This window comes from Sciurus carolinensis, chromosome 11 (assembly GCF_902686445.1).
Source record: "Sciurus carolinensis chromosome 11, mSciCar1.2, whole genome shotgun sequence".
In the NCBI taxonomy this organism is placed as follows: domain Eukaryota; kingdom Metazoa; phylum Chordata; class Mammalia; order Rodentia; family Sciuridae; genus Sciurus; species Sciurus carolinensis.
Genome location: NC_062223.1, coordinates 118,373,976 through 118,401,077, shown reverse-complemented (window position 1 = coordinate 118,401,077; position 27,102 = coordinate 118,373,976). Strand labels below are relative to the sequence as shown.

General features: G+C 50.3%; 3 protein-coding genes across 8 annotated transcripts; 1 reads left to right on the top strand and 2 right to left on the bottom strand.

The window, feature by feature from the left end:
- Positions 1-733: 733 nt before the first annotated feature.
- On the top strand, positions 734-5,042 carry Ccdc153 (coiled-coil domain containing 153). 4 transcript variants are annotated; one of them, XM_047516961.1, is made up of 7 exons: positions 734-805; positions 1,144-1,225; positions 1,398-1,463; positions 1,908-2,027; positions 2,697-2,789; positions 4,438-4,568; positions 4,856-5,042. In XM_047516961.1, exons 2-7 carry the CDS (start codon positions 1,156-1,158, stop codon positions 4,982-4,984), a joined length of 609 nt encoding a protein of 202 aa, XP_047372917.1. In that variant the 5' UTR covers positions 734-805; positions 1,144-1,155; the 3' UTR covers positions 4,985-5,042. The 4 variants fall into 4 exon arrangements, with proteins under 4 accessions (XP_047372917.1, XP_047372918.1, XP_047372920.1 ...); XM_047516962.1 differs by lacking the exon at positions 734-805 and adding an exon at positions 808-856; XM_047516963.1 differs by lacking the exon at positions 734-805 and having other exon boundaries at positions 873-1,225; positions 1,393-1,463.
- On the bottom strand, positions 4,063-9,353 carry Nherf4 (NHERF family PDZ scaffold protein 4). Its single transcript, XM_047516960.1, has 11 exons — positions 9,338-9,353; positions 8,910-8,937; positions 8,694-8,767; positions 8,211-8,422; positions 7,756-7,945; positions 7,509-7,645; positions 7,077-7,281; positions 6,667-6,863; positions 6,354-6,581; positions 6,014-6,211; positions 4,063-5,765 (listed from the first exon to the last, which is right to left on the bottom strand). The coding sequence occupies exons 1-11, from the start codon at positions 9,351-9,353 to the stop codon at positions 5,736-5,738; spliced, it is 1,515 nt and encodes a 504-aa protein (XP_047372916.1). The 3' UTR covers positions 4,063-5,735.
- On the bottom strand, positions 7,902-23,951 carry Nlrx1 (NLR family member X1). 3 transcript variants are annotated; one of them, XM_047516959.1, is made up of 10 exons: positions 23,842-23,951; positions 21,238-21,363; positions 20,615-20,684; positions 20,097-20,185; positions 19,001-19,620; positions 17,642-18,454; positions 13,346-13,941; positions 12,560-12,646; positions 11,477-11,728; positions 7,902-11,070 (listed from the first exon to the last, which is right to left on the bottom strand). In XM_047516959.1, the coding sequence occupies exons 2-10, from the start codon at positions 21,305-21,307 to the stop codon at positions 10,749-10,751; spliced, it is 2,919 nt and encodes a 972-aa protein (XP_047372915.1). In that variant the 5' UTR covers positions 21,308-21,363; positions 23,842-23,951; the 3' UTR covers positions 7,902-10,748. The 3 variants fall into 3 exon arrangements, with proteins under 3 accessions (XP_047372915.1, XP_047372913.1, XP_047372914.1); XM_047516957.1 differs by lacking the exon at positions 23,842-23,951 and adding an exon at positions 23,157-23,483; XM_047516958.1 differs by lacking the exon at positions 23,842-23,951 and adding an exon at positions 23,280-23,483.
- Between the last annotated feature and the right edge of the window lie 3,151 nt (positions 23,952-27,102).

Sequence of the window (27,102 nt, the reverse complement as noted above, 5' to 3'; positions counted from 1 at the left end):
TATAGGAATAGGGGAAGTAAAAGCATAGATTAAGTACTGTGAGAGAAATGGTCTTGTTAATACCCAGGAGAAATCCAGGACTTTCAGGAGTTACAAAATCAAAGATTTGAGGAGGCTGAGAAAATTTAAGTAGCTTGCCCAAGTTCATACAGCCAAAGAGGGGACTAGAACTCATGTCTCTTGTTTCTAACCCGTGCCCTTTCCTTGACATTTGCATCCCTCTGGGTCAGTACCCTGGAGTCCATGGATCCACTTCTCCTCCGTTCTCACTTCCCTGAAGTGGAAAAACTCTTAACTACCTACTCCTGCATTTATTTCCTTCATACTCTGTAAAATGCGTTCTGAGGGGAATCTTCATTTGTAAGTTTAGTATCTTTTTGCCAGTGGGACCTTGAGATGAAACTGCCAAGATGGTCAATCCTTTTCCTCTGTATCAGCACAACACTGTGTACATCTGTAATTCCTTACTCTCCATATTGCAGGCAGTGCCCACCTGAAAGTACATCATAGCTAATCAGCTCCAAAGCCCTTTCACTTCAAAATATTCTTAGGATTTTGGGAAAGGGAGAAGTGACCTTCCAGTACCTTTGTATTTTAAGCTTTGTGAGCTGACAGCTCATTATACCTTCCTTTGAACTCCGTGTTTTCCAGTTACCTGGACAACATGCATCCTCCAGAAACCCAACCTTCCAGTTCTCAGTCCTGCCTCTGAAACAAGTTTGCCAGCCTTGATTGGTTTCCAAGACACAGACTCCTCCTCAGGCCCTTTCTGTTTGGGCTTCTCTCTCTCTGCCCTTCCCTGTAGGTGAGTCACTCCACAGGGAGACCCCCTCACAGGCAAGAGAGCATCCTATAGGTAGGAAAAGGTGGGGTGAGGATGAGGGGAAAAGGGAGGAAACCAGGTACAGAGATTTATTTTCTCTAAAAGAGGCTTGGGAGGAATGACTTCTCTACATAGAGCAGCCCTTCCCACAGACTCCAGCCCTGTCTAAGTTTCCCAGGAAACCAAGAAACGAAGCTTCCGGAAAGCATAAGACAGATTTGAAAGGAGAATTCTGACTCTCCCAAGTCTCCTGGTTCAGTCTAAGGGTCAGGAAAGCATTCCAGTGTCCAGACCTACACACAAAATCCTCCCTCTCTCAGGACAGCCAGGACATGCCACCTAAGACCAAAGAAAAAGGAAGGAAAGCTGGAGCACAGAAGAAGAAAAAGAACTCGAGTGCTGGTAAGTCACAGTGGATGCAGGTGGGGCCCCTGCTTCTACATGTCCTGTCAGGGAGGGACCCCTCATTGGGTGGTCCTCTGATCTCATGCAGGAGAAATTCAAGGGGTGGAGTGAGGTCGGAGATGGGACTGAGATCGTGATAAGCTAACGCTCTGCCAACTTGCCAGGGCAGATGTGGAGGCCGAGGCCAAGCACAGGCTGATGGTGCTGGAGAAGGAACTGCTTCTGGACCACTTGGGTGAGAAGGGCGAAGGCTCTGGGGAAACATAAGTGGCATTTCTGTGTCCTTGGGGAATTGGAGGGATGGAGCTATGGTGTAGGGCTAAGCCAAATTCTAACCAGCTCCTAATGAAAAAGGACTGTGAGGGAGGGGTGGGCACTGAAGGCTGAGGGATGCTTCTCCCCAAATCCCCTGACCTGGATCAAACCCAGGGCCTCATGCATGCTAGGCAAGGGCTCTACCACTGAGCTGTGCCAACATCCCAGGGAAGCTATTTTTTCATGGCCAGAATATAGAGAGAGTTTTTTGTTTCTTAGTAACAAAGAGCCTGTGAGATTCTAGGGAAACAAACAGAGAGAATAAGGGGCTGCACACCCTTCAGAGGTGGGAAGAGCTTATCCAGCCCATGGGGACTGACTGTGTCACAGCCATTCCTAAAGGTAGCTTTACTGCTGTTCACAGCTCTGCGGAGGGATGAGGCCCGCAGAGCCAAGGCTTCTGAAGAGTTGCTAAAGCAGAGGTTGCAAGGGTTGGAGGCAGAACTCAAAGAGGCCCGAAGTGAAGAGAAGGCCATCTATGCAGGTGTGTGATGGGTTGAGCAGGTGAGCAGAAGACAGGGGCCTGAAAGAGGACAACCAAAAGGGTCAGAGGAAGGAAGGGAAATGAGGAGGACTTCTGACAGTCAGTCTTCCTACACAGGCAGGGGCCTAAAGGAACCAAAGGAAGAATCCTGGCACTCCAGGCCGAATGCCATGTGTTGCCTTATGGGGTATAAAATGCAGTCACAGCCATTATCTCAATTATTCCATGAGAATGAATGGAAAGAAAGAATATGTTCCTCATCCTAAATTGGTATGGGGGAAGGGAGTCTGGTTTCCTTTTTTTCTTCATCTTCTTATTTTTTGTTTTAATCTCAACTATATCCCTAGCCCTTTCAATTTTTTATTTGGAGACAGAGTTACACTAAATTGCCCAAGCTGGTCTCAAACTTGTGATCCTCCTGCCTCAGCTTCCTAAGTAGCTGGAATTACAAGTATGCACTACAGCACCAGGCAGGGGTCTGGTTTTCTATCCCTCCCCAGATTTTCAGGGTCTCCCACCTTCTCAGCATCATCCCAAGAAAAACTAAGAAGGTCCTTATGTTCCTGTCTCTCTGGACCAAGCAAAGTCTTCCCCATCTACAACTTCATTTCCTTTCTCCATGTCTCCATGCCTCCCTGGGTTCTTGGCCACCCACTGCTCCCACTTCAGAGATGAGCCGCCAGCGCCAGGCCATACAGGAGGAGTTGGAGACCCGAAGCAAGCACCTAGAAGAAGAAGTAAGGGGTCTTCAGGAGCAGCTAGGTAGGTTCTCTCCAGTTCTTTTTCTCCAAGGGTCACTGACAAGGTTCAGCATGACGGGATAGTCTAACAGGGTCCATCTCTAGAAGGCTGCAGTCTGTCAGTTGAATTTGAATTTAGATGCCTTTCTGTGGACTCTCCTCTGAGCAAAGGGTTCAGGATGGCACGAAATTCTAAGTTGTAAGTAAAGAAGCCCAGCAATGGCACCGACTAATCCCAGCTTCTCCAGAGGCTGAGGCAGGAGGGTCACAAATACAAGGCCAACCTCAGCAACTTAGTAAAACCCTATCTCAAAAAATAAAAAGGGGGCTGGGGAGATAGCTCAGCTGGTAGAGTGCTTGCCTCGCAAGCACAAGGCCTTGAGTTCGATTCCTGGTACTGCAAAAAAAATAAAAAATAAAAAGGACTGGATATGTAGCTCAGTAATAAAGTGCCTCTGGACTCAATCCATAGTACTAAAAACAAAAAACAAAAATACTGAGCAGATATAAGTAAAGAAAGGGTAGGTCTCAGGCTCAGGATATAGCTCAGTGGTAAAATACTTGCCTAGCATGTGAGAGGCACTGGGTTCAATCAGAAGAAGGAGAAGGTAGGCGAGAAAGAGAATGAGAGAAAGGAAGAAGAGAGAGAGAGAGAGAGAGAGAGAGAGAGAGAAAGAAAGAAATGCAGACAAACAGAGAGAAGGTCTCCTGCCTGACTTCCCCTTTTGCTTGGTGTCTCCAAATTCCATTCTTATTCTTCTCCACTGCATTGTCTCTACTGAGCACAACACTTTCCCTAAGTTTAGCTAACTTTTACAATAAAACTAATAAAAATGTTAGTTATTTACTTCTGTATCTTCAAGGCCTAGCACCTGGTAGGTCTTAAAAAACCACTTACTAAATAAATGAAAGCTTATGCTCCAAATAAACAAAAATATAAAAAAACAGGAAGCCTTTACTTTCCTTTCCCCTTGCTTACAGGACAAAGTTGAAATATCTCAGCAGAGCACACAAGATCTTTCACAATTTTAGCCTCAAGTTTTCTTTTCTTTTCTTTCTTTCTTCTTTTTTTTTTTTTTGTGTGTGTGTGCATGTGTGTGTGTGTGTGTGTGGTGCTGGGGATGGAATCCAGGGCCTTGCACTTGCCAGGCAAGTATTCTACCCCTTAGCTACATCCCCAGCAACCTCAAAGTTTTTTTTTTTTTTTTTTTTAATCCTAAAATATTTTCATCTTCAGTTTAACTATAGATACCCAAGAGCTGTTTAGACCCTAGGTTCCTTCCCCAATATTTGCTTTATTTCAATTTCAAATTCACCAACATTTATAGAGCACCTTCTGTATACTAGGCACTTTGCCTTCCATTTCACATTTAAGGGTCACAACATACATGAGGTCTGAAAAAAAGAAACTGAGACTCAGAAAGAGACATGTCCTATATTACACAAAGAGTAAGTAGTGAACGGACTTTGGACCCATCTCCTGTTTCAAGTCCTCTACTCTCTGTTATACCTCACTGGATCTTCAGTTCTTTACTGGGACTATAGGAAAGTTGATGAATTTGGGAGTCTGGAATAATCCCACTCAAGGTGACCTCCTTAGTACCTTTAGAGACTGTTCAGGGATGGAGTATCACCATTCTGTCCCCTCATCCTTCTCTCCTGCTCCCCAGAGATGTGCCAGAAGGAGGCTAAGGCTGCAAGGGAAGAGGCTGAGCAAGCCCTCAGAGAACGGGACCAGACCCTGACTCAGCTTAGGGCCCGTTTGGCAGATGTGGAGGCCAAGTACGAGGAAATCTTCCATGTAAGCACTTCCCTCCAGAGCCCAGCTGCTCTAGTACCCAGCACCCCTCCATCCCCACACCCCACAGCTAGTGTGATGATTGACAACCCTGGGGGAAAGGAGAAGTGTCCCCAAGGGAACACTGCTGCAGCCTGAAGTCGGACAGAGTGGATACAGCTGTTGTGCCTACCAGTGCAAAATAAGAACTTTTAAGAAATCCTTGTAAGCAAGGAAAGTTTACAAACCAACCTGGGGCAACCCTTATCCCCACCCTCTCTTCCTGGGAGCTGAAAGCTTGATGTCTGCAGGGCAGCCTGGACCAGCTCTTGGCCAAACTGAGAGCTGTTAAGCCTCGCTGGGATGGGGCCGTGCTGAGACTCCACACCAGGCACGAGGAGCAGCTGCGCCAATTTGGCCTCAACCCTCTAGATCTTTGAGGCTGCCAACCTCTACTCTCTGAGACCCAGCAATAAAGTGTTTTGATGTTGAACCCAATAGAGCAGTAGGCTGTGGTCTTCGGCAGAGAGGAGTAATGGGATGGGGATCCCATGGGAACATCTCTGCACCCTGAAGACTAAGAGCTAGAAGAGAAATTTGACGAAGTCTCAACCCCACTCCTACAGAATCTGGGTTTCACCACTTGAGTTTGGGGCCCTTATGGTCCCGTTAAATCACCTCCTTTTGTCCCCATCAACACAAACACAGGTAGCCAGATACATAGAAAGTACATTTCTATAATAAAATACATTAGTAACCAGATACCAGTCCCCACAGTCCTAAGGCATCCACCGAGGGGATAGCTGGTCTCCAAACTCTTGTACTGTATTACACTGGAGTCAGACCTAGGGCAAGTTCCAGATGGCTTCAATCTATCCCCACGTCTAGCCCCACAGCATCCCCTTCTCAGGCAGAACTTCATCCTTGGGACGCATCTCTCCAAAGCTTCCACATGGCATCCTTTGCTGTCCCAGGCTCCTTCATGGGCCTTCCCAAGGTCTCTGACCATATCGTTTGCTGGGAGGTAGGCCACGGGAAGGGAGGAGTCCCTGGCCATTCTTATGATTGACGGTGTCCTAGTTCTCCAGCTCCCAGTTTTGGATTAGAGAAAACATCTCTGCTCCCATCACCACAGGCTGTAGAGTAAAGTTAGGAGAACCACGTGGCAGAACTGTGGCAAGCAGAAGTGTCCTATAGCAGATCTGAGGCCAGAGTCCAGTCCTACACAGATAGAGGAGGGAGAAGGTCATTCTGAGACCAGAAGAGTTCCTTAACCCTCCCCACAATCTGCCCTGGAATGCCCAGCTATGGAACTTTTTTCATGGGTCCTTCCTCACTTCCCATGACCCCAAGTCCCCATCTGCAAACCCCGCACTGTCACCCAGCAGTCCTCCCAATTCACACTTCTCTCTGGCTCCTCTATGCCCTTCTCTGGCTGTTCACACCTCCATATGTCTCTTTTTCCTCACCTTTCCAATCCCTGGAGGCATCCAGGCTTCCAAGCTCTGCTGAGACCTGGCTGCCAGCTTCAGGCAGAGGGGTGGCTCAGCCTCAGCCAGCTGCTGAAGCCTTTGCAGGCTGTCTGCACCCACAGGATACCCGTTCACCTCCAGAACCACATCTCCCGTTTTCAGTCCTGCCCGGGCAGCTGAACCCCCTGGGGTCACCTGTTGGTGTAAGGGGCAGATGGAACATGGAACACCATGGATAAGTTTGCTGTGTGTTCTAAGGCTCTGGGAGGGAAATAGAGGAAGGCTATTCAGGAGATAAATAATAGAAAGGATCCAAGGTCCGTGGGACATCAGTCACCTGAGAGATGAAGAGACAAGGCCCACTGGCCACATAGCTGAGTCGGAAGCCATAGCCACCACCAGGCCCGGGGTACAGCAAGCACTTGCAGGAGTCAACAGGGCCAGGAGATATGGCTATATCTTCAACTGGTAGGTCCTTGGTCTCAACCAGAAAAGCCAAGCTGGTGTCTTGGGGGGAGGCAGCAGCCTCTGTGCCCTCTAAGAAGAGGAGTGGGGACAGGCGAACCTAGACCAACCGACAGAGCAAACCTGTTGCACCTGAGCCCTGTTCCATTCCTGCCCACTCCCTAGCCCCATCCCTCAGCCCGCACCATGCTGAAGAAGCGGTCAGCTTCACGGTCGACGACAATGAGGGAAACACAAGAGCCCTGCGCCCGGATCCTGGACACTGTCTCCTCATGGCCCAGCCCCTCCACACTCTCCCCAGCCACGGCCACCAACCGGTCCCCAGCCTGCATCCCGGCCTTCTCAGCTGGTAGTCCAGGGTCCACCTCCCACATGAACTGTCCTGGAACATAGACATTCTCACTGTTTCTCCCCAACTCACCCCCAATGCTATCCCAAGTCACCATGTACAAACTAAGGGACTAACCCCACAGGTGCACAGGAGGAAGAGACCCAGAACTGGAACCCCTCACATGTGCACTGAGAGGTGTGCAAATGCACTTGTGTGCCTACTCTAAGGTGCATCTTCCCCACCCACCCCCAGGCTCGTGCTCACCAAGGCGACCCTCGAGGTCCTTCTCCTCCCGCAGCAGGAACCCGAAGCCTTGGGGCCCTTTCTCTAGGTGCAGACAGCGGGGCTTGGCAGGCAGTGCCCAGCCCTCTGCCAAGGGTGCAGCTAGGGGCATTCCCAGCTGGCGACACTGTTCCTCCACTTCTGGCCCTGCCACCAGCAGAGTCACCTGCTCTCCACTCTGCCAAAGCTGTGGGGACCCAGCAGGGTGTCTGCATTACCCATCTGGGTAGGGAGGAATAAGGTGGGTACCTTCCCAAGGCACAGGAATGAGGCACTAAAGGGAGGGCCTAGGGAGGGATGGTAACAAATGCAGACTATCAGATTGGGAGGTTGGGTCCATGGGGAGAAGTCTGCTTCCTGTGATGTCCCCAGCCAGTGACTGGGGGGTGAGGGAAGCGAAGTGGGCAGCCATACCTTCCTGCTGAGTTGGTTGTGAGTGAACTTCTCCACACTGACCCCATTCACTTCAAGCAGCCGAGCCCCAGGGGGCACTCCTGCCCGCTCAGCTGCTCCTCCTGCACTTAGCATCAGCCAGAAAGGACCTTGAGCTCCTGGAAGAAAAAAACAAAAACAAAAACACAGCAAGTTCCAGACTGCTACCTGGCAAGAAAAAGAACTGATATTCCCCACCTGACCACCCACTCCTAGCCTCTAAGCTCACCATGGGTGACACTGAAGCCAAAGCCACCTTCATCTTTTACTATGTGGCACAGCCGGGGCCGGACCCCTGAGCCTAAGACAGGACAGAGGTGGCCATCGTTCCCTTGCTGAACTCGGGCCACTTCATGAACATGCCTCGCCATGACTGTCAGAAGCACCCGGGGACCACTGGCCCGGATGTGGCGCACCACCTGAACAGAGGGCAAGTCAGGGTAAAGGGGACAGCTCCTCTTGCCAGCACCGAGGGCCTCCCAGGAATCTGCATTATTCACTGAAGAACTAGCTCTCTAGATGCCTCCACCCAACCCTTCCTACCTGGGCACCCCTAAATCCTGGGGTGTGGGGAGATTTATGGCCCTGTTGCCATAGTGCCGCAGGAGGTGACTGACTGGCTTTCCTCCCTGAGATGCTGTGGAATGCTCTCCTGTACCACTGGGAGTCCCAGCCCAGCCTCACCACCACATAGTCCTCATGTTCCACGACATCATTGTTCACTGCCAAGATCAGGTCTCCTTCCCGGAGACCCTGGCGCTGGGCTGAGGAGCCTGGCTCCACCCTGCACACCACATGCCCAGGCCTGTCCAGCTGCTGCTGCAAATGGAAACCAAAACTCCTGCCCTCCTCTTTGCTCAGCAGACAGAAGCGAGGCCGCTTCAGGTTCCAGGGATCTGGAAAGGGAGGTGGGCAGCAGAAAAGAGGGAAGGGAAGGGGAGCACAGTCCAAGTGCAGATCAGTTGCCTGGCAGCCCCTGCCTCACCCAGTGAGAGGTGGAATACTGTGGTTGAACACCCAGTGGGCAGAATGGCTGGGACAGAGGAAGCACTGACCCCCTCCTCTCCACAGTTACTGATATTAGAGGGAGGCAGAGTGGTTACCAAGGAGATGGAGCTGCAGTATCTCCAGGGAAAGGCAATGGTTGCCCAGGGGTAAGGGGGTTACCAGAGCAGTCATGGTCTTCAGCCAGGGAGAGGACAGGATTGTCAATGCCCAGCTTTGGGTTAAATTTGAACTTCCTGCAAGGAGGCAGGGGAAGTGGGTAGGAGAAGCTAGCAGCTAGACTTGGGTCCAAGGCTCTATTTCAGGAACTAATGGCAGCTGAGGAGCTTCTCCACCTTCAATTCATCCCTCCCCTTGCCCGTCCCTCACGCCACTTACAGAGTTAGTGAGGCTGTGTCCTGAAGATCTACTGGACAAAGAAGTGGGTAAGAGGAGTGGCACATTCCTGCCCCCAGATGCCTTTTCCACCCTCATAAACTGAAAGGACTTAGGGGAACCCCAAAACTCAGGACTTGTGCCCTCCACTCTGCTCCCAAAGTCTTCCTTTCTTACTAAAGTCATACACAGGGTGTGTGTCCCTCTCCTTTTCACTGCCCCCAAGTCTGTGATACACAAATCTGAGCATATCAGTACAGGGTGTGGACCAGGAAGACAAACATTATCAACTCACCTTTTTCTCCCTAACTTCCGTCTGTTTGCCTCAGGGCTCCAAGCCCCAACTTCAAGTATGCCCCAGTCCCAGAGCCTCCAAATCAGCCCTCTGACTGCCCCAGAGTCCCCTCTAGGTATATCTCCCAGCCTCCTACCTGCAGCTGCCTCCATAGTTGGATCAGCAACCAGTGCTCAAGAGTAGGGACAAGGTCCATTATAACCAGTTGACCCTCCCACCTGCCCCCTCCCAAGTCCCGCCTCCTTGAAGACGCTGTTATGGAAGCAATGGGGTAATGGTTAACGGAGATGAGACTCTTATCCTCTGTGACGTGTTTGTGTTTCTTTTGTCCCCATTCCTGTCTTTAACTTTCTTTTCTTTTCTTTTTTTTCTTTTGGTACTGGGGATTGAACCCAGTGGTGCTACATCCCCAGTCCTTTTAGTTTTTTTTTGAGACAGTGTCTTGCCTAAGTTGCTGAGGCTGGCCTAGAACTTCCGATCCTTCTGACTCAGCCTCTTGAGTCTCTGGGCTTCAACTTTCTCCAGAGATCCTACAGCTGACCCAGTTGCCTCTCTGCACAGAGAAAGACAGATTGCTGGCCACTGTAATCCCATGCCTGGGAGAGGGGTAAGTGTGAAAGGGGTGACAGCAGTTCTGTGGCCTAGCATGGCCAACATCCATCCCGATATCTTATATGTAGGTTCCTCCAGCCACTGCTGCCTCTGAACCTAGAATCGTGTCACCAGCTCCAGGTAGGCCATGTTCAGCTCCTGGAGCTACTGGTTGCAGTCCAGCAGCTCCAGCCCCTCATGCCCAAGGGCCCAGCGCGGCAAGGACAGGGTTGTCAGTGAGGCATTTCCCGATAGCCCTCCATCAACAAGGAGACGCCTGCTGCCAGCAGTGGGTTGTTAGGCAGCCTGTACAAAATGGTTACTAGTTTACCCAGAATGGCCAAGAACAGTGCCCTTTCTTGGGAGCATCAGGTAAGAAAGAGGAAGCCACAGTAGGTGGGAGACATGGGGCTTTTTAATAGCAACAAGTTGGGTACACCTGGCCCTATGGACCACCAAGCCATGGGTACCAGTGTGATAGGGAGCATGAATGTGAGGGAAAGCACCAATGTGAGGGCATCCTCAGCATCCACAGCTGAGCAAAGGCAGGAAGAGAGGCCCTCCAGCATACCTCCTGGATGGCAACACCACCAGCATGGCAGATGTAAGAAGTGTGACCCTTGGTGGTACAACCAAAGGCTCCCAGAGCAGAGGGGGAACCAAAGTTGGTGGTGGTCCTCGGGGCAATCTGGTCACCCAAATGCCTGGTCATCCTTAGTCCTTCTAGCCAAAGAGAAAGGATACACACTCCATCTTCAAGACCACAGTATTGATTGACCATATTTGACCCTGGAATTCCAGACTTAGTTGGACATGCCCCCATCCTACACAGCTGTGCCCATTGCTTTGACACCAGCGCAGAAGGGATCATTCTAGAAGGAGTAGTGCAAGCTGGGAGGTCACAGAGGAAGTTTTGAAGCCAGTGGTCCCATAGCTGGGTTTCAACTGCCACTGTCTCAGCTTCCAGGGCCTCCCAGCTGCTCCAGGAGGGCCCTGACCTCACCCTCCACTCGCAGCAGCTGAGCCTTGCGCCAAGGATTAAGGGTGGCGCCTCGGCTATCCTCAAGGTCACACAGCAGAAGCTCAAGGTGGCGCTGAACCCGGGCCCGATCCCAGCTGTTTAGATTCCGCTGGACTTCACTGAGAATCACTGACCAGTACTCCGACACTGCTGTCCCCTCTGTCAGCGATGCCACAACCCGGGCCCTGCCTTCAGCAGTGCCTCCCAGGTCCCGCAGGACCTGGCGGCCCTCTGAGCTGAGTTCATTGAAGTAGAGGCTGTCAGGAAAGAGAAGGGTAGACATTCATCAGGGATCTGGGAAGGAGGGCCCATGAAGACAGTCAGGAGCCCCACAGCTCCTCTCCTACCACCAGATGTGATGGGGTACGGTCTGCAGTAAACCAAAGAAGAAGGGTGGTGGCCAATGGGAGACAGGGACTGACATGAGAATTCAGTAGGACCCAGGATAACAGACCCTTAAGAGAAATGGTGCTAGGGAATTGGGGCAGGGTAAAAGTCAATCAGAGGAGGTGAACCAGCTCAGAACTGGATTGATGAGAATCAGTGAGAATCCAGGAAGAGAGGATAGACACCAGGCCCAGCGTACTCTCTGAGGTAGGAAGAGCACAGTGGACAGAGGAAACCAAGGAGCTAGGGGCCCATGGGACCACCAACAGGACTCACTGAAGTAGCTCCAACGAAGGATGCTCCCGGGCAGCCTTGGCCAGGGCCAGGGCTGCTGTGTCACCAGCACCATTGTAGGCCACATTGAGCTCCTGCAGCTGCTGGTTGCGGTCCAGTTGGGCAGCCAGCAGCTTCAGCCCCTCATCCCCAAGGCCCGTGTGCAGCAGGGACAGGTGTGTCAGTGAAGTATTTCCTGCCAGCCCCTCCATCAGCAGGCTGACACCCGCCGCAGCCAGTGGATTGTTGGACAACCTAGGGTCACAAGCAACCTAATGTTATAAGGACCCATTGCAAATGCCCTGTGCTGGGCTTCAGGGCTTTGAGTCTTACAGGGGCACAGCCTGGGCTGGAGACAAGACTGGACAGAGAAGTGCAGGCCTAGGAGAAGGAGACAGATAAACACAGGAGCAGTCCCTGCAGAGAAGGGAGAGTGGGGGAAGGCTGGCTCCTCCTTTCTTCTCTTCTGTCCTTTCCATCTCCTTTTCTCCATGACTCTCTTCTTCCCCATCCCCTCCCTCTTCTTCACACTATTTCCCTTATTCAGCCCTTTCCCATCCCCTTCCCAGCTCCTGTTCTTCCTTCCCCTCTAGTCCGCCCATCCTTCTGTCCCTCCTTCCTTTCTCTTCCCTCATTCACCTCCTCTTACTCCATCCAGAAACTGGAAACCCAGACATCTGGGATCCTAGTAAACTGCCCAACATTTTGAGACCATCTAGAGAAACTGCCCAGCATTACAAATGGCTTTGTCAGGCTGCAGGGAAAATTCTGGGAGGGAATCAATGGCTCTGTTACCAGGCAACCAGCCTAGGTATTACAGCAGCCTCCCTGTTCCCCAAGCTAACATTAGCCACCTGAGAGGCTTTCTTAGCACCTACTACTCGCAGCATCCTTACCCCTGTCCTGTGGCTTATAATGGACCTGACTGGGGGTGGAGGGACAGGTAATGGCCTCAACTCCCACCCCCTTTACTACAGCATGGGTGGGCCTGTGCCAGGTAAGCTGTAGGACAGGGAGCTCGCCCTTGACCTGAGTTGGCCACACACTAGCCAGAACCTCCTTCCAGCCCCCTTCTGGGACACTCACCTCAGGGTGGTAATTTGGCACTGGTCATGCAGTAGCAGGTCTCGGAGGTCCCTGCAGGCCTCAGGGCCCAGGTTGTTGAGCTGCAATCTGGAGCAGAAGGTGGCCAGAGGGGACGTGAGAGGCCAAGGAGGGAGTTCAGATGGAATGTTTCTATCTACTGTGCCCCTTCCTCACCAGCCTGCCTCTTGCCATCCATACCTGCCCTCCCTTCTTTTGTTGTTCCTATCACCTCCCACATCAGACTTCACCATCCTACCCTGCTGTGGTCTGGGTGGTTTGTCCCCCAAAGGTTCATGAGATGGAGGCTTGGTCCTCAATATGAGGTGTTGCGGGGAGTATAACCTTTGAGAGATGAGGCCTGGTGTGAGGTAATTAGGTAATTGGGGTGCTTCTCCTGGAGGGGATGAATGCTGGGCTCATAGAGAGAGTCAGTTCTTATGTGAGTGGGTTGCTGTAAAGCAAAGCCACTCCATATTCTTGGTCTCCTTTGCATACAGCTGTTTCCTTTTCAGCTCCTTTGACATATTGCAAGGGTCAAAGGGGCCCTCATCAGAGGCTGAACCAAAGCAGGTGCCTGATCTTAGATTTTAGTCTCCAAAATTATAAGTAAATCTCTTTTCTTTATAAAGTACCCAGCCTCAAGTATTTTGTTATAGCAACAGAGAGCACACTTTCAGACTCTCTGGTCCTTCCTCAGAACCTCAGTACCTGTTTCCCTGGCAGTTTCTCCTCCCCTCTTCAGCTCCAATCCTCTCTTCATGCCTACGCATGAGGATCAGTCCTTACCCCAGCTTCCGAGCACGTAGGAAGACAGGCATGAGTGTGCGCAGCCCAGCAGGATCCAGCTGGCAGGAAGCCAAGTTCACCTCATCCAAGGCATGTCTGCCACTGCCCAGTACAGCTGCCACCACTGTGCACTTGAGAGGTGTCATGCGCACACCTGCCAAGTTGAGCTGGCGCAGGGAGCTGAGCACCTCAGCAGAGAAGCGCTGGTTCTGGAACTCATAGTGGAAGAAGAGGTGGTCAAGAAGCTCTGATGGGGGCAGCACCTGCCGGCCCAGTTTGCCCAGCTTCTTCTTGATGGCCTGGGCATTCTCCAAGGCATCCAGGTTCTTGATGGGGCAGCCGAGCTGAGCCAACACAGCACGGTTGTGGGCAGAGAGAAGTCCCCCCATGAACATGGGGAAGAGCTCAAAGACTTCGTCCTCGGGGGGCTCATCTGGGTGGCGCCGGGGGCCCTCCACACCCAGGATACTGGCACCCATCTGGTCTAGAACATCATCATTGTAGTAGTCCTCCTCTCGGAACATCTCTAGCACCATGGCCTGCGCCACCGCCTCCCGGCTCTTACCTACCATGCGCCCAAAGACTCTTGGAACCACCTGGAAAAGAAGCAGGGGATGGCTGCTGTGGCCTCCCATCTGTTTGTTCAGTCTTCAAGACTCAGCTTAAGGTATGCCTGGACTGCTTTAGCCTCCTGATCTCCCTGAACTCCCAGCACAATTTGCCTGATCACACCACCTCCCTGCTAGAGTACTCTCCACGGCTCCCCACTGCCTGTATGGCAAACTCCAGGCATTTAGTGTGGAACATGAAACATTTCATAATCTGGCCCTAGGCTGATTTTTCCAGGGTCATCTCTCAAACATTTGTCTCACACACTCCAGACATTAGGAACTTTTTAATTTTTTTCAAGCACCCACACATTTTCAAATGGTGAAAAGGAACGAGCATACACAGTTGCCCCTCAGTATCCAGAGGGGATGGATTCCAGGACCCCTCATGTATACCAAAGACCCATGGAGGTTCAGTTCCTTATATAAAATGACACAGTATTTGTATATAGCCTACACACATCCTCCTGCATACTTTAAATCATCTCTAGATTACTAATGATACCTAATGTAAAGGCTATATAAATCATTGTTACAGTGTAACTATACTATGTAAATAGTATTGGAAAAAAGTTTGTATGTGTTCAATATAGATGCATTGTGTATCTGTGTTACTGAGGATTGAACTGAGGGCGCTGAACTATACCCCCACTCTTTTTATTTTTTACTTTGAGATAGGGTCTCACTAAGTTGACTGGGCTGGCCTTGAACGTCCAATCTTCCTGTCTTAGCCTCCTGAGTTGCTGTGATTACAGGCATGCAGCACTGCCTGGCTAAAATGCAATTTTTTTTTTTTTTGGTACCAGGGATTGAACCCAGTGGTGCTTAACCACTGAGCCACATCCCCAGTCCTTTTTTATTTTGAGACAGGGTCTTGTTAACTTGCTTAGGACCTTACTAATTTGCCCAGGCTGGCCTTGAGCTTGTGATCCTCCTGCCTCAGCCTCCCATAACTGGGAATACATTATGCCTAGCTCCAAATAATTCCAACCTGTAGTTACCCAAGTCCATGAATGTGGAATCAATGTATGCAGAAGGCCAACTATATTGTGCCCTTATTTTGAGATTGAGCTAGGTGTTATAAGTACATTACCTTCTTCAACATCCTCATTATCACAGCAATTACAACTGATGTATCTCCTACTATTTCGAGGCCCTGACAACCACGGTGCCATCACAAGTCTCCCACTTCTACTCACTATGCCCCACCCTGTCAGCTTTTCTCATCTTCTTGACAGTGCCAAGCGTTCCCCTCCATCAGAGGCTCCATGATGCAGCCTCTTCTGGGGTGTTTCCCAACTCTTCTCTCAGTTAATCCCTACAGGGATCAGAGTGAATCTTCTTCCACAGTGAGGCTTTCCTGACCCTCCAATCCAATCCCCCATCACACACTTTCATAACATCTGAAACTTTTCTTTCTAGACCTTTATCATAATTTTTCATTATACAGTTATGCTGACTTTCTGTGTTCAAATTGTAAGATCAGAAAAGGCAGAAACCTGAAGTTTTGTTAATTGATTTTTCTCACAATCGAACACAGTCCCTGGAACATGGCAGGTTCTCAAATACTTGGCAAGGAGATGAGTGCCTGGGAAGTTTGAGATGTCACCTCCCATCCCTGCAATGGTTCTGAGTTTTTTGTTTTATTTTGGGTGCTGGGGATTGAACCCAGGACCTTGCACCTGCTAGGCAAACCACTGAACCACACCCCTAACCCCTTTGCAGGGGTTCTGAAAGGTAAAAGGGAGGGTCTATTCCTCTGAACTGTGAGACTGCTTGATAGCATTTCCTCTCATGTCAGGATTTTTTCATTTTTTATATGTGAGGTTCCTACAATGGAGGTGATAGTACCCCTTTTCCAAATACTAATCTGGGGACAAGATCAGAAAATGTCACCCTGTGATGCTGAGTCAATGAGATTGTGAAGATGTCTGGGAGGGTTTGCCTATCATGTGCAAGACCTGAGTTAGATCCCCAGCACAGAAAAACAAACACACATAAGAAATAGGATCATAAAGAAACAGAGCAGTCCTCTACTAGGGCAATATTCCCTCTGAGAAGACTTGGGTGTACAGTAGGTTTTCAAGATAATTGGGGAGTTCTTGATTCCATTGAGAGACCACAGCCTCTCCCTGAAATCCAGATAAAGCAAGGACAGCTTCAAAGGGGTGGGGTGGTCTCAGCAGTGCCTATATCCTCCCCTGTGAGGCAATGCTGTGGTCTGGGGTAAGCTGTAAGAGTGTTTTATGTTAAACAATTGACTAGCATTTATTATGTGCCAGACCCTGAGTACCCATTCATTTGATCCTCATGGTAGGTCAATGATTTAAATTCTATTATTATCCCCATTTAACAGATGGAGAATCTGAGGCACAGAGAGGTTAAATAACATGACCAAGGTTACCTAGCTAGTAAATGGCAGAGCCTGGGACTTCCAGCCAGGTCAGTGGGTTCATGGATCCCTATTTTTACCCTTATGCTTTGTTGCCTATAAAATGGAAAACTTGCTGGGCATGGTGGCACATGCCTGCAATCCCAGTGGCTCAGGAGGCTGAGACAGGAGGATCACAAGTTCAAAGTCAGCCTCAGCAACTTAATGAGGCCCTAAGCAACTTAGCAAGACCCTGTCTCAAAATAAAGTATAAAAAAGGGCTGGGATGTGGCTTAGTGGTTAAGCACCTCTGGAGATTGAATCCTCAGTAAATAATAATAATAATAATAATAATAATAATAATAATAAAGGAAAACACACTGATGTTCTAACCAGGGCTCTGCCTTCTCAAGACCAGTTACCAGCATGTCCTAAAAGACCCAGATTCCGCAGCAAAGGACCATGGCCTGATAGAAATATTCCTAATACCATCAGGACAGTTAAACAGAAAGAGCAGAAGACTCAGAATCACAAAACCCTGAGCTCATATCCTAGTTGTTCTGCTTACTGGGTGACCTGGGACAAATTCCTTCTCCTCTCTGAGCCTCAGTTTCCTCATTTAAAAAAGGGATCATAATAGTATTTCATTTCCAAGGTTGACATGAAAAACAAAAGCAAGAACCCTGATGAAGCGCATGGCAGACCTCAGCAGAGTAGCTCCTCCATCCCTCAGGAACTTCCTGTCTCTGCCCTGTTCCTAGCACAGCCCCCAGACCTGACACTTGGTTTCTGGAGTGGACCTACACCCAGATGGACTATCCTAAACCAATTACAGATGCCATTCATCCTTCCAGAATAAATGAATAAAACGGCATCTGCTTTATAAACCTGTCTCTGTCATTTGGTTAGGATGAGTCATCGCTCCAGAGCCTAATCACCTCTGGGGAAAGAGATACAATCGAATTTCTGGGTCTGCAAAGCAGAGGACAGACCCTGAACTGTAGTGACCCTTGCCTCCCAACAACAAAGACTAGGAGGAGAAGTGCAAAAGGGAAACTGTCGTTAGGAATCCTGTGGGATTGTTATTAGGTCCCTATGCCCTCAAATTCCACCCCCACCACAGCCCCCAAGCCTTCCCAGTCTGTCTTCTTTTTTCCTTAGGCCCCAATCCCCCTATAAGACAAACTACCCAGAGCTGAACCAGAGCCCAGAAGAGAAGTCACACCTGTGCAAGAGGAGAGGAGGAGGGGTGAAGCCGGAAGGCACACAGGATCACAGGCACGGAAGGAGAAAGGGTTGGGGCTCAGGGGCTGTTACCTTGAGCAAGTTGAAGAGCAGAGGCAGAATTCGCAGAGGCAGCAGCTTGGCCACAATGCCCAGTACCAGGCTGACATCCTCTCCCACACGGCCCACGACCTCAGCCACTTCCTTGCTCACCCGCTGCAGGGTTGTCTTGTGCAAACCCAGTACGATATAGAGAGCAGCCAGGTATTCTTGCATGGCAGGCACAGTGAACACGAAGGTGCCCAAGTGTCCTGGCTCCACACATGGGGCCAGAAAAAACCTTAGGGCATCCCGACGGAAGACATGCAGCAGCTGAAACTCCTCCTCGGTCTTGATGCCAGCCTCCAGGCAGCCACGGACATCCTCTTCAGAGAAGTAGGTCTTGCGGGAGGACACCCCTTCGTAGGCCAACTTGCCCATAGTTCGGGCAGCATAGGCCATCAGGGACAAATTGGAGGGGTCAGTGCTGTCCAGCGTTTCCCCACTGAAATTGAGGCGCAGGAAGCTGGTATAGATGCTTGTGAGGGTCTGGCCAGCAGGTGTGGGGGCATGCAGGAAATGCAAGGTGGCACAGACAAGCCAGCAATAGGAGGGCAGGAAGCAGGCAGCGGCAATCTGGTGGTGCCCTTCCAGGTTTCGGGAGAGCATCTGCACCAGGTTGTCCCGCTGAGCTGGTGTGGCTGAGACACCCGCACCATGTCCACAATCCGGCTGGTTGAGGCGGAGCTGGAAATAGAGCTTTTGCAAGTTGGTATCAGAGAAGCCACAGATCTCTCCATATCTGCCCACATACTTGCTGGGGATGCGGCCAATGGCAGAGGGACGGGTGGTCACCAGAATGCTGGCCTGGGAAGGGCATGAATGAGAGTTAAGAAAGACCTGAGGAGTCCAGAGCAGAGGTTCATGCTTGTAATCAGAGACTCAGGAGACTGAGGCAGGAGGATCACAGTTCAAGACTAGCCTCAGCAACTTAGGGAAAAAAGAACTGTGGATGTTGCTCTGTGGTAAAGAGTCCATGGGTTCAATCCCCAGTAACAAAAAGAAAGGAAAGACAGACAGGAAGACCTTAGGGCCTTGATGGCCTCAAACCCCTGAAGGCTGAGTGTTCAAGGATGAAGGGGACAATGACTACAAATAACTATACCAATTATTGAGTATCTACTATGGTCCCGCACACTATATGCAGCATCTTATTAGATCAGTGCAATTCAAGGACAGAAGAAAACAAAAGCTCAGGGAAGTCAGTGACTTGCTTGGGGTCACAGAACAGGGAAGTGGACTTGAACTAACCCAGTGCCTATCCTACTCAACAAACATATGGACCTAAGACAAAACTCCTTAGGGGGTAGACTAAGGGACAGCCATGGAAGGATGTGGTAAGGGACCACCCACCTCAGGCAGCATGTATTTGCGCAGCAGGTTGACCATGATGGCAGCTGGTGCCCCTGGTTCCTCAGGGTCACTACAAAGCCCTGTGCCTGCCAATCGGAAGTCAAGATTGAGACGCTCCAAGCCATGGAGCACAAACAGAAGGCGGGATCCAGCAGTAGTCATCAGGGGCAGAACCTCCTTCAGTGGAGTATAGCGCTGGGTCACAAGTTGGCACAAAGAGGTGGGGGTGGGTCCCAGGGATGACAGGTCTTCACAGGAGAAGGGGATGAGTAGCTCAAAAGCTGGTAGCCGCCCATAACACCAGTCCAGGACCATCTTGCGCACCAACGTGCTCTTGCCTGTACCCACTGTCCCATATAGCACTACCGTCTGCACCCTGCGTCCACAGGCATCCGGGTCAAAGAGCTGAGACAGGGCCAGTGTAGGTAGCCCAGCTGGAGGTGGCTGATGCTCCTGGGCCAGCCCCGCAGATGGGCGAAGCAGCTCATCGGGGGTACTCTCACGAATTACAGGGTCAACATGGACTGTGTCTAGTGCAAAGGTTGGACCAAACTGGCGTTCCTCTCTGGGCAGCCGGATGAACCATTCAGCCAGATTCCGGCGGTGCCGCTGGATAGCTTCTGGATGGGAAGACAAGGCACATGGGTCAGGGAAAGGGACTGGAGATGGTGGTGCTTAGGGCCAGTCAGGATGGTGGTAGGTCAAGCTGGGAGTCAAGATACAGAACACAGAGATGCTGGGACCAGAATTCTGCTAGGTGTATCAGATTGCACCAGAAAATGCAGATTGTCTGGAAAGTTTGGAATACCTATGACTGAAAGTGGGGAGCCTCCAGACACATAATGCGAGCCTGGCTTCAGGGTTATCTGTGCATGGTCCTAACCGGCTGCTAGACCCAAAATCAGATGAGGTAGGGAGAGTGTGTCTCTCCAAGTGCATCATACATGGTGCGTGTGCACTGTGTGAGTGTTGCAGGAAGGGATACACAGACAGAGAGACCACTACTGGATGGCAGTGGCTCCTCATCCTGCTTCTCCTTCTAATCCCCTCTTCCTTTGTCCCCCTTTCCCCAGCAGGATCCCAGACAATCCTTTACCAGCTGCAGAGATGCTCCGGAACACCTGTCCATGCCTCCCTGATGGGGAAGCACTGTCTGCTGAGCTTCCATGGTGGCGTGTAAAGGCTCTAGGAGTGAGAAGAGGGGATGGACTGGGGTCAGATACAGAGCTCAGTCCCTGCACAGGCTCTGAGTCCAGACCAGTCGGCACTGCAGGACTTCCAGTTTCCTGAGAATCTGGACATCCAATTCGAGAGCCTAGTCTAACTCACAACCCTCAAAGGGACCGAGGGCATGGCCCTGGCCCTCCAGCCCTTACTATTGACGGCCTGCCTAGAATTCAGGCTGGCCACCACCTGAACCAGCCACTACCCACAGGTCTCCTACCCCCTCCACTAGGACTTCTACCTAGATGACCTAAGCCAACTTCTGTACCCTCCCCACCCCCAGAAGTCCAAACCCCTCTCCCAGCAGATCAAGCTAGCACCATGTCCCAGCCCTTCCCAGTCTCCAGGGCATACCCAGATGCATTCTAAGGCATGACACCCAGGCCTCACCTAAGAGGTTCAAGGGGAGGCTCCCGTTTAAGGGACCAACTCCAGTGGGTCAGGAAGGGGATACGCTCATCTACAGAGAGAAAGAAGAAACAGCACCTATAGATCCCATCCACATTTCCCCACCAATACACAGACCCCATGTCTATACCAAATCCCCCCTTATTTGCTCTTAAAGTAGCACATACTGCCCCCTTTTAGAAGTTTTTATGCGATCTTACATTTCATTATGTGACTTTTTGATTAACATACATTGCCCCCCACCCCACGAAAGCAGGAATTACATCTGTCTTTGTCACAATTATGTACCTAAAACTTAACCCAGGATCTGGCACATGGCCAGCACAGCAAATATCTGCTGAACACAAAAGGAAATCAGATAAATATTCCTGGATTTATGCAGCTATAAGAAGCCCTGGAAAATCATCTAGTGCAGCTCCTTTACTTTAGGATAGGGAAAAAGGAAGTTCAGGGAAGTAAGGTGACATGCCCAAGGTCAACAGCTAGAGAATCTCAGAGCTGGAAATAGATCACTTGGTGTCTGGATTCCAGCTCTCTTAGAGGCACCATCAAGACCCTGAAGAGGAAGAGAGAGGCAGAAACACAAACCCCAGCTTCCTGCTCACCCGGTGGCCGGGATGTTCTTCCCAGACCAGAGCACCAAGAGGCCCTGGGCAAACGGTATCTCCACCTCATCCTGAGAGAGAAGTTCAGAACCTGGGAGACTTACCACCACCTTCTATCCAGTTCCCCTGCAAGAAGAATAGTGTGAATGAATTGCCACCGCACCGCTGTCCTCCTATACTCCCTACATACCCCTGCCCCATGCCAGTTAAGGAGGGACCACCTCCTAGAAAGAGGCTCAGCCTTTCCTCAGATGTCAGCACTATAGAAACCCAGCTTCAGCTCTCCCCCTGAAAAATCCCACCAGAGTGATTCCATTTTATCTCCTACCACCTCTTGTCTCTTCCCTGAGGCTTCACAAACACCTTTGTCCTGAGTTCCAGCCCCCAATAATCTGCGTTCCCCCACCCCCTCAACTGCCTGCAAGCTTACCCAGGGGTCCTATGTTCACTTTCAGTAGCTTTTCTGGGCCTAGATTTCCCAGTAAAGATAACTCCCTTCTGCTATTGTTCCCTAGCCATCAGGTCCTTTTAGCCGAGTTTTAATGGTTTTATCATTTTATCTTCCCTGTGACTTTTATGTAAGCTGTCTTTGAGGCTGGCATAAATAATAAATGAGAGAGTGAATGAACTTCCTACTTGGCATATCCAAAAGGATATGCTGCTGCTGCTGCTGCTGCTTCAACTTCACCCAGGCAAAACTGAACCATCATCCCCCTCTCCTTTGAGTGCTTGGCTACAGATCTTCCCAAACGCTGGGTTTACACTGGAAACCTGATCTTTTGTTTTTTTTTTTTCCCCAAAATCCTCCTAAGCCCCTTCCAGGCAGTGGGAACAGTTCCAGCAACCCCTGCCCACTGCTTTGTCCTCCAGTTCTCTAGTGCTTCATCCCAGAGTTAACTGGGACCTCCCAGGATCTACTGGACCCCCCATCTCCTCTTGGCCTCTCTACCTTCAGTCTCACCCATTCCAACCCCTCATTCCAGGCACTAATCACCTCCCTAAAGTCTAGGTTATTTAAAAGTACAAACGCCTGGCCCACACAAGCTATCACTCTAAGCTTGCCCCCAGCAGGCACCTCCTTCTCCAGGTTCACGTGATTCTTGCTCTCACTTTTCTAACTTTGTTCATACATTTTTCTCAGCTTGGAATCGCTTTTCTCCTTTATCAGAATCTCATTCAATTTTCTCCCCCACCTCAGGTTTTTTGTTTGTTTGTTTGTTGTTTTTCCCAGGGGGAGCTCTACCACCAAATTACCTTCTCCAGCCCTTTTTATTTTTTATTTTGAGATAGGGTCAAAATAAAATTGCCCAGGCTGGCCTGGAACATCCTGCCTTGAATCCTTCTACCTCAACAAAGTTATTAAGTTATTAGATTATGGCCATGTGCCATGGCCCAGGCAGAATTCCACCCAATCTTAAGATTCTGCTCAAAGATTCTCACTCCTGAGAAGTCCTTCCTGAGCCCTTACATGCAGCCCAGTCTCCTTCCCTAAGATCAGGATTTAGGAGGAGGGTACACTCGGGAGCTGCATTGGGTGCTGGTTCTTAGCAGAGCCAACCAGCACAGGAGCTGGCTGGGGTGTTGACTGGGCTCAAACAGGAGTTCCAGGGACTGGGGAAGGGTTAAGGGAGTCCTGGAAACCTGGGAAAGTTCTGGGTGAGCATTAGATCCAGGGCCACTGAGGCAACATGGGGCACGAGGAGGGATGAGGGGAGGCAATTCTCTGATGATCATCCAAGTCTGTAGGACAGTAAGAAAAGGAGGGGGTGCAGCAGGAAAAGAACAGGGACCGTATTCCCGTAAGTCCAGAGGTCCCCCACCAGACTGGGTCACAACCAGCTCCTAGTTTCAGGTGGCTTCGGGGACTGAGGGGGGAAAAAGGTCACATGCCCCCATTCGGCGACCCAACTCCGTCCTACTTGTTTCCGGCCGCGAACTCCCAGTGGCACTTGCCGGTCCCGGCTCCCCGCCCGCCTGTGCCCTGGCCAAGGGCAGCCGCTCAGCCGGGGTCGGAGGGGCGCTCGAGCCAACTAGGCCTTTACCCGCGCCCGGTCGCCGCAGCCCGGCGGGGCGGACGCCGGCGTCTCCCGCTGGCTCCCAGAGTCCCTGGCTCGCTGGATGCGGCGCGGCGCGGCGCTTCCTGCCCGCCTCCGCCCGCCTGCGCGGAGCCGGGCCGGCCCTGGCAGCAGCCCCAGAGCCAGGACCTGAGCAGGCGAGCCTAGGCGCTGGGGCCGCGGGGTTCTGGAGGAGGGGGCCCTTGAGAGCCGCGCGGGGCGGGGACTTCTGCCCCACCCAGCTTGACCCCGCCCCCTCCGTGGGCACGGCTCTCAATCCCCGCGGGCCCTGCAGCTGTCCTGCCCCCTGCAGGTCCCAAGCGCCAGTCCTGTCCTCACTAACCACCTCCCGGGCTGGGCTTGTTGATTCGCCCATCTTACAGACGAAGACCCTGAAGTTCAGAAGGGTGAAATGACTTGCACAGATTGACCTAGCTGGAAAGCACAGGAAACAGGACGATGTGGGTCCTGGATCCTCTTACTTCACCCCTGGGCCTTTCTGAGAACCTCATCCCTAGGGCATCCTTCCCCCTGTACCTTCTCAACCTACCTCCAGGCAGAGAACCCAGCCCGTCTTGGGTCCTCCCTTTTGTACCTGGCCCACTTCAGGTCCCAGACCTCTGTGTGTGACCTCTGGTCATTTTGGTTAGGAAGGAGAAAGAATGGTGGCTGGTGGACAGTTCCCACCCCAACCTGCAAATCCTGTCTGACATCCAGTCATGGTTTTAGCTCTGGGACTTCCGGGTCCTCTAAACCCTTATCCCTTATCCCTGTGCTGTCACAGGAGGAACACCCAGGACTCACGTAGCCCAGAGGAGGAACCACCCATCACCCCCAGCCAAGGCACACCTCCAGATGCAAACATAGGCGTGCAATATGCACAGAACAGATATGTGCAACAAGGAACTTGAGAAAGGCTCCCCAGGGCAGGGATGAGAAGAGGGCTTTGTGGTTTACCCCCTAGAACAACTGAAGACAATGTTAAGATTTCAAGTAGATGTCTGTCCACTCATCAAACAGCGAACTGAGCACTTCACCCTTACCCACCTGGCCCAGCACTAGATCCTGGGCTGCCAATCAGAAGAAGGCATGCAGGGACCAGACAGGTATGTTCACAAATGATGTACTTCAGAGGCAGAGGCAAAGCATCAGGAAAGTGTGAAAGAGGAAGTTACTACTTCTGGCACAGGAGGTGACATTTGAACTGCATGTAAAAACCAAGTTGGGAAAGGGACCAGCATTCCAGACTGTGGGGGGAAATAGCATACTTGAACTTTAAGAGAAGTTCTTCAAGGGGAGTTGAAAGGGTTGGGGAAAGGGGAAGTAGAACAGCCCTATGAATGTTGTCCCAGGGGTGACATTTTCCTGGAAGACTCCTCTAGTACCATTCCACTTACCTAGTCATGTGAGGCAGACTGTCACCTAGATGCAGTTACTGGATGTAGCTCAGAGCAAGCTGTTCCCCTCCCCCAAGGGTATGACAGTCATGTAGGTTTTATTAATAACATATAATTTGGCCCCTTGTAGACAGAAATACCATGAGTCATGCTGTGGGCATGTCTTTTGTTGTCTGGCCTCAGGATGGAGTGCCAGCTGCTCTAAGAACCACAGCATGGAGAACTAACTGCCTTGATCAACTCTGCCCTCCAGCACCCTGACACAGAGAAGGTGGTTGTGTTAAAGAACATGATCTCTGAGTCCTGGAAGGTAGGCATTTAGGGAAAGAAGGCCCATTTGTAAACCTACCTACATGGGCAGGGTATATTTATTCCCCAACTTAGCAGGCTACTAGAACTAGTGGGAAGCATAGCAGATGGGTCACAGTGGAAAGAGCACAGGGTTCTGAGAGCTTGCTCAAGTCGTTTCTCTTCATCTCCAGTTTCATTTCTATAAAAGAGTAGATGATAATGCTCATCCTAGACACCTCGTGGGGTTGCTGTGGAAATCCAAAGAGCTCTCTTTGCAAATATATACACCATTCAACAAAAGTTCTCGGGGCCTGAATGACCCTTGCAGGGTCCAGAATGGTTATTTGCCTTCTTTAGTTCCTGAAGGAATTATAAATGTGTGAATATATGAATTTTTAACCCTTTCAGGGTTAAATTTGCCTTTTAAAAGAGAAAGAGTAGGGGCTAGGGATATAGCTCAGTTGGTAGAGTGCTTGCCTCACATGCACAAGGGCCTGGGTTCAATCCCCAGCAAACACACACACACACACACACACACACACACACACACACACAGTAAGGGTTATTTTATTTGTTTATTTATTTTGCTGTACTGGGGATAGAACTCAGGGACACTTTAACACTTTACCACTGAGCTATATCCCAGAACTTTTTTTTTTTTGATATTTGATTTTATTTTATTTTTTTATTGTAAACAAATGGGATACATGTTGTTTCTCTGTTTGTACATGGCGTAAAGGCATACCATTTGTGTAATCATAAATTTACATAGGGTAATGTTGTTTGATTCATTCTGTTATTTTTTCCCTTCCCCCCACCCCTCCCACCCCTCTTTTCCCTCTATACAGTCCTTCCTTCCTCCATTCTTGCCCCCCTCCATAACCCTAACTCTAACCCTAACACTAACCCCTCCCACCCCCCCATTATGTGTCATCATCCACTTATTAGCGATACCATTCATCCTTTAGTTTTTTGAGATTGGCTTATCTCACTTAGTATGATATTCTCCAATTTCATCCATTTGCCTGCAAATGCCATAATTTTATCATTCTTTATGGCTGAGTAATATTCTATTGTATATATGTACCACAGTTTCTTTATCCATTCATCAATTGAAGGACATCTAGGTTGGTTCCACAATCTGGCTATTGTGAACTGAGCAGCTATGAACATTGATGTTATCCCAGAACTTTTTAATTTTAATTTTGAGACAGAATCTTGGTAAGCCTGAAGCCTGGTCCTGAACTTGCAATCCTTCTGCCTCAGCCCCAGAGTTGCTGGGATTACCAGTGTGTACCACTGTTCCCAGCTAAGATGAATACCTGACATTGAAACTCGATGCCTTTTGACTTGTAAGGAGCCATCTACTGCCATCACTCCAGGGATAAAAGGAGTCTCCAGAATATCCCAAAAATCTAATGAGAATTCCAGGACACAGGATATATTCCCATTTCCCACTCTTGCCCCAAACCACCATAAGAAATAGTTAAACTGGGCACCGTGGTGCACACCTGTAATCCCAGCCACCTGGGAGGCTGAGGCAGGAGGATCACAAGTTCAAGGCCAGCTTGGGTATCTTCACAAGAACCTGCCTCAAAAATAAAACATAGAAAATGGATGGCTGGAAATATACCTCAAAAGTAGAATACTCCTGGGTTCAATCCCCAGTACTGCAAAAAAAAAAAAAAAAAAAAATGGAAATAGAGTGAGTCCATCTCTAGTTGAGCATATTAGACCATAATCCAGCCCAGAGCACTTACTCTACATGTGGCACAACTAGGGTGCCAGGTAGCTGGCAGGACTGATGCCAGTGCTTTCTTTCAAACCTCAGGCTTCAGGCAAGGAGAGAAGAGGGAGAGAAAATGTGCTGCTTCTTAGGTCATCCTGCCACCAGCACTCGAGGCCCTATAGATCTTACCTACTTCAAACCTCTGGTCTGAAGTCCTGGTGGCTAATGGTTCAGTCTTGGTAAGGGTCACCGAGTAGGAAGAAAAGGTGAAGCTGAATTAAGCCCAGTGAGATCTCTGCCATTCCCACATTGGGATGAGGTTCCACATCCCTTCCCCTGTAAGCACAACTGGAGCTCAGTGAGTTCTGAAGAGAGTCATGTATCCCTAGGACAA

Excerpts from the sequence above, each read along its gene's own strand:
- Ccdc153 (XM_047516961.1), top strand. The coding sequence starts at position 1,156 with ATGCCACCTAAGACCAAAGAAAAAGGAAGGAAAGCTGGAGCACAGAAG. Across the intron at positions 1,226-1,397 it reads GAAAAAGAACTCGAGTGCTG|ATGTGGAGGCCGAGGCCAAG; the intron begins GTAAGTCACAGT and ends TTGCCAGGGCAG. Across the intron at positions 2,028-2,696 it reads AGAGAAGGCCATCTATGCAG|AGATGAGCCGCCAGCGCCAG; the intron begins GTGTGTGATGGG and ends CTCCCACTTCAG.
- Nherf4 (XM_047516960.1), bottom strand. Across the intron at positions 6,582-6,666 it reads CTGACCGCTTCTTCAGCATG|GTTCGCCTGTCCCCACTCCT; the intron begins GTGCGGGCTGAG and ends CGGTTGGTCTAG. Across the intron at positions 5,766-6,013 it reads TGCCTCCAGGGATTGGAAAG|GACTGGACTCTGGCCTCAGA; the intron begins GTGAGGAAAAAG and ends CTATCTGTGTAG.
- Nlrx1 (XM_047516959.1), bottom strand. The coding sequence starts at position 21,307 with ATGAGGTGGAGATACCGTTTGCCCAGGGCCTCTTGGTGCTCTGGTCTG. Across the intron at positions 20,685-21,237 it reads AAGAACATCCCGGCCACCGG|ATGAGCGTATCCCCTTCCTG; the intron begins GTGAGCAGGAAG and ends TTCTCTCTGTAG. Across the intron at positions 11,071-11,476 it reads CCTTCGTTGGAGCTACTTCA|CCTCTACTTCAATGAACTCA; the intron begins GTGAGTCCTGTT and ends CTTTCCTGACAG.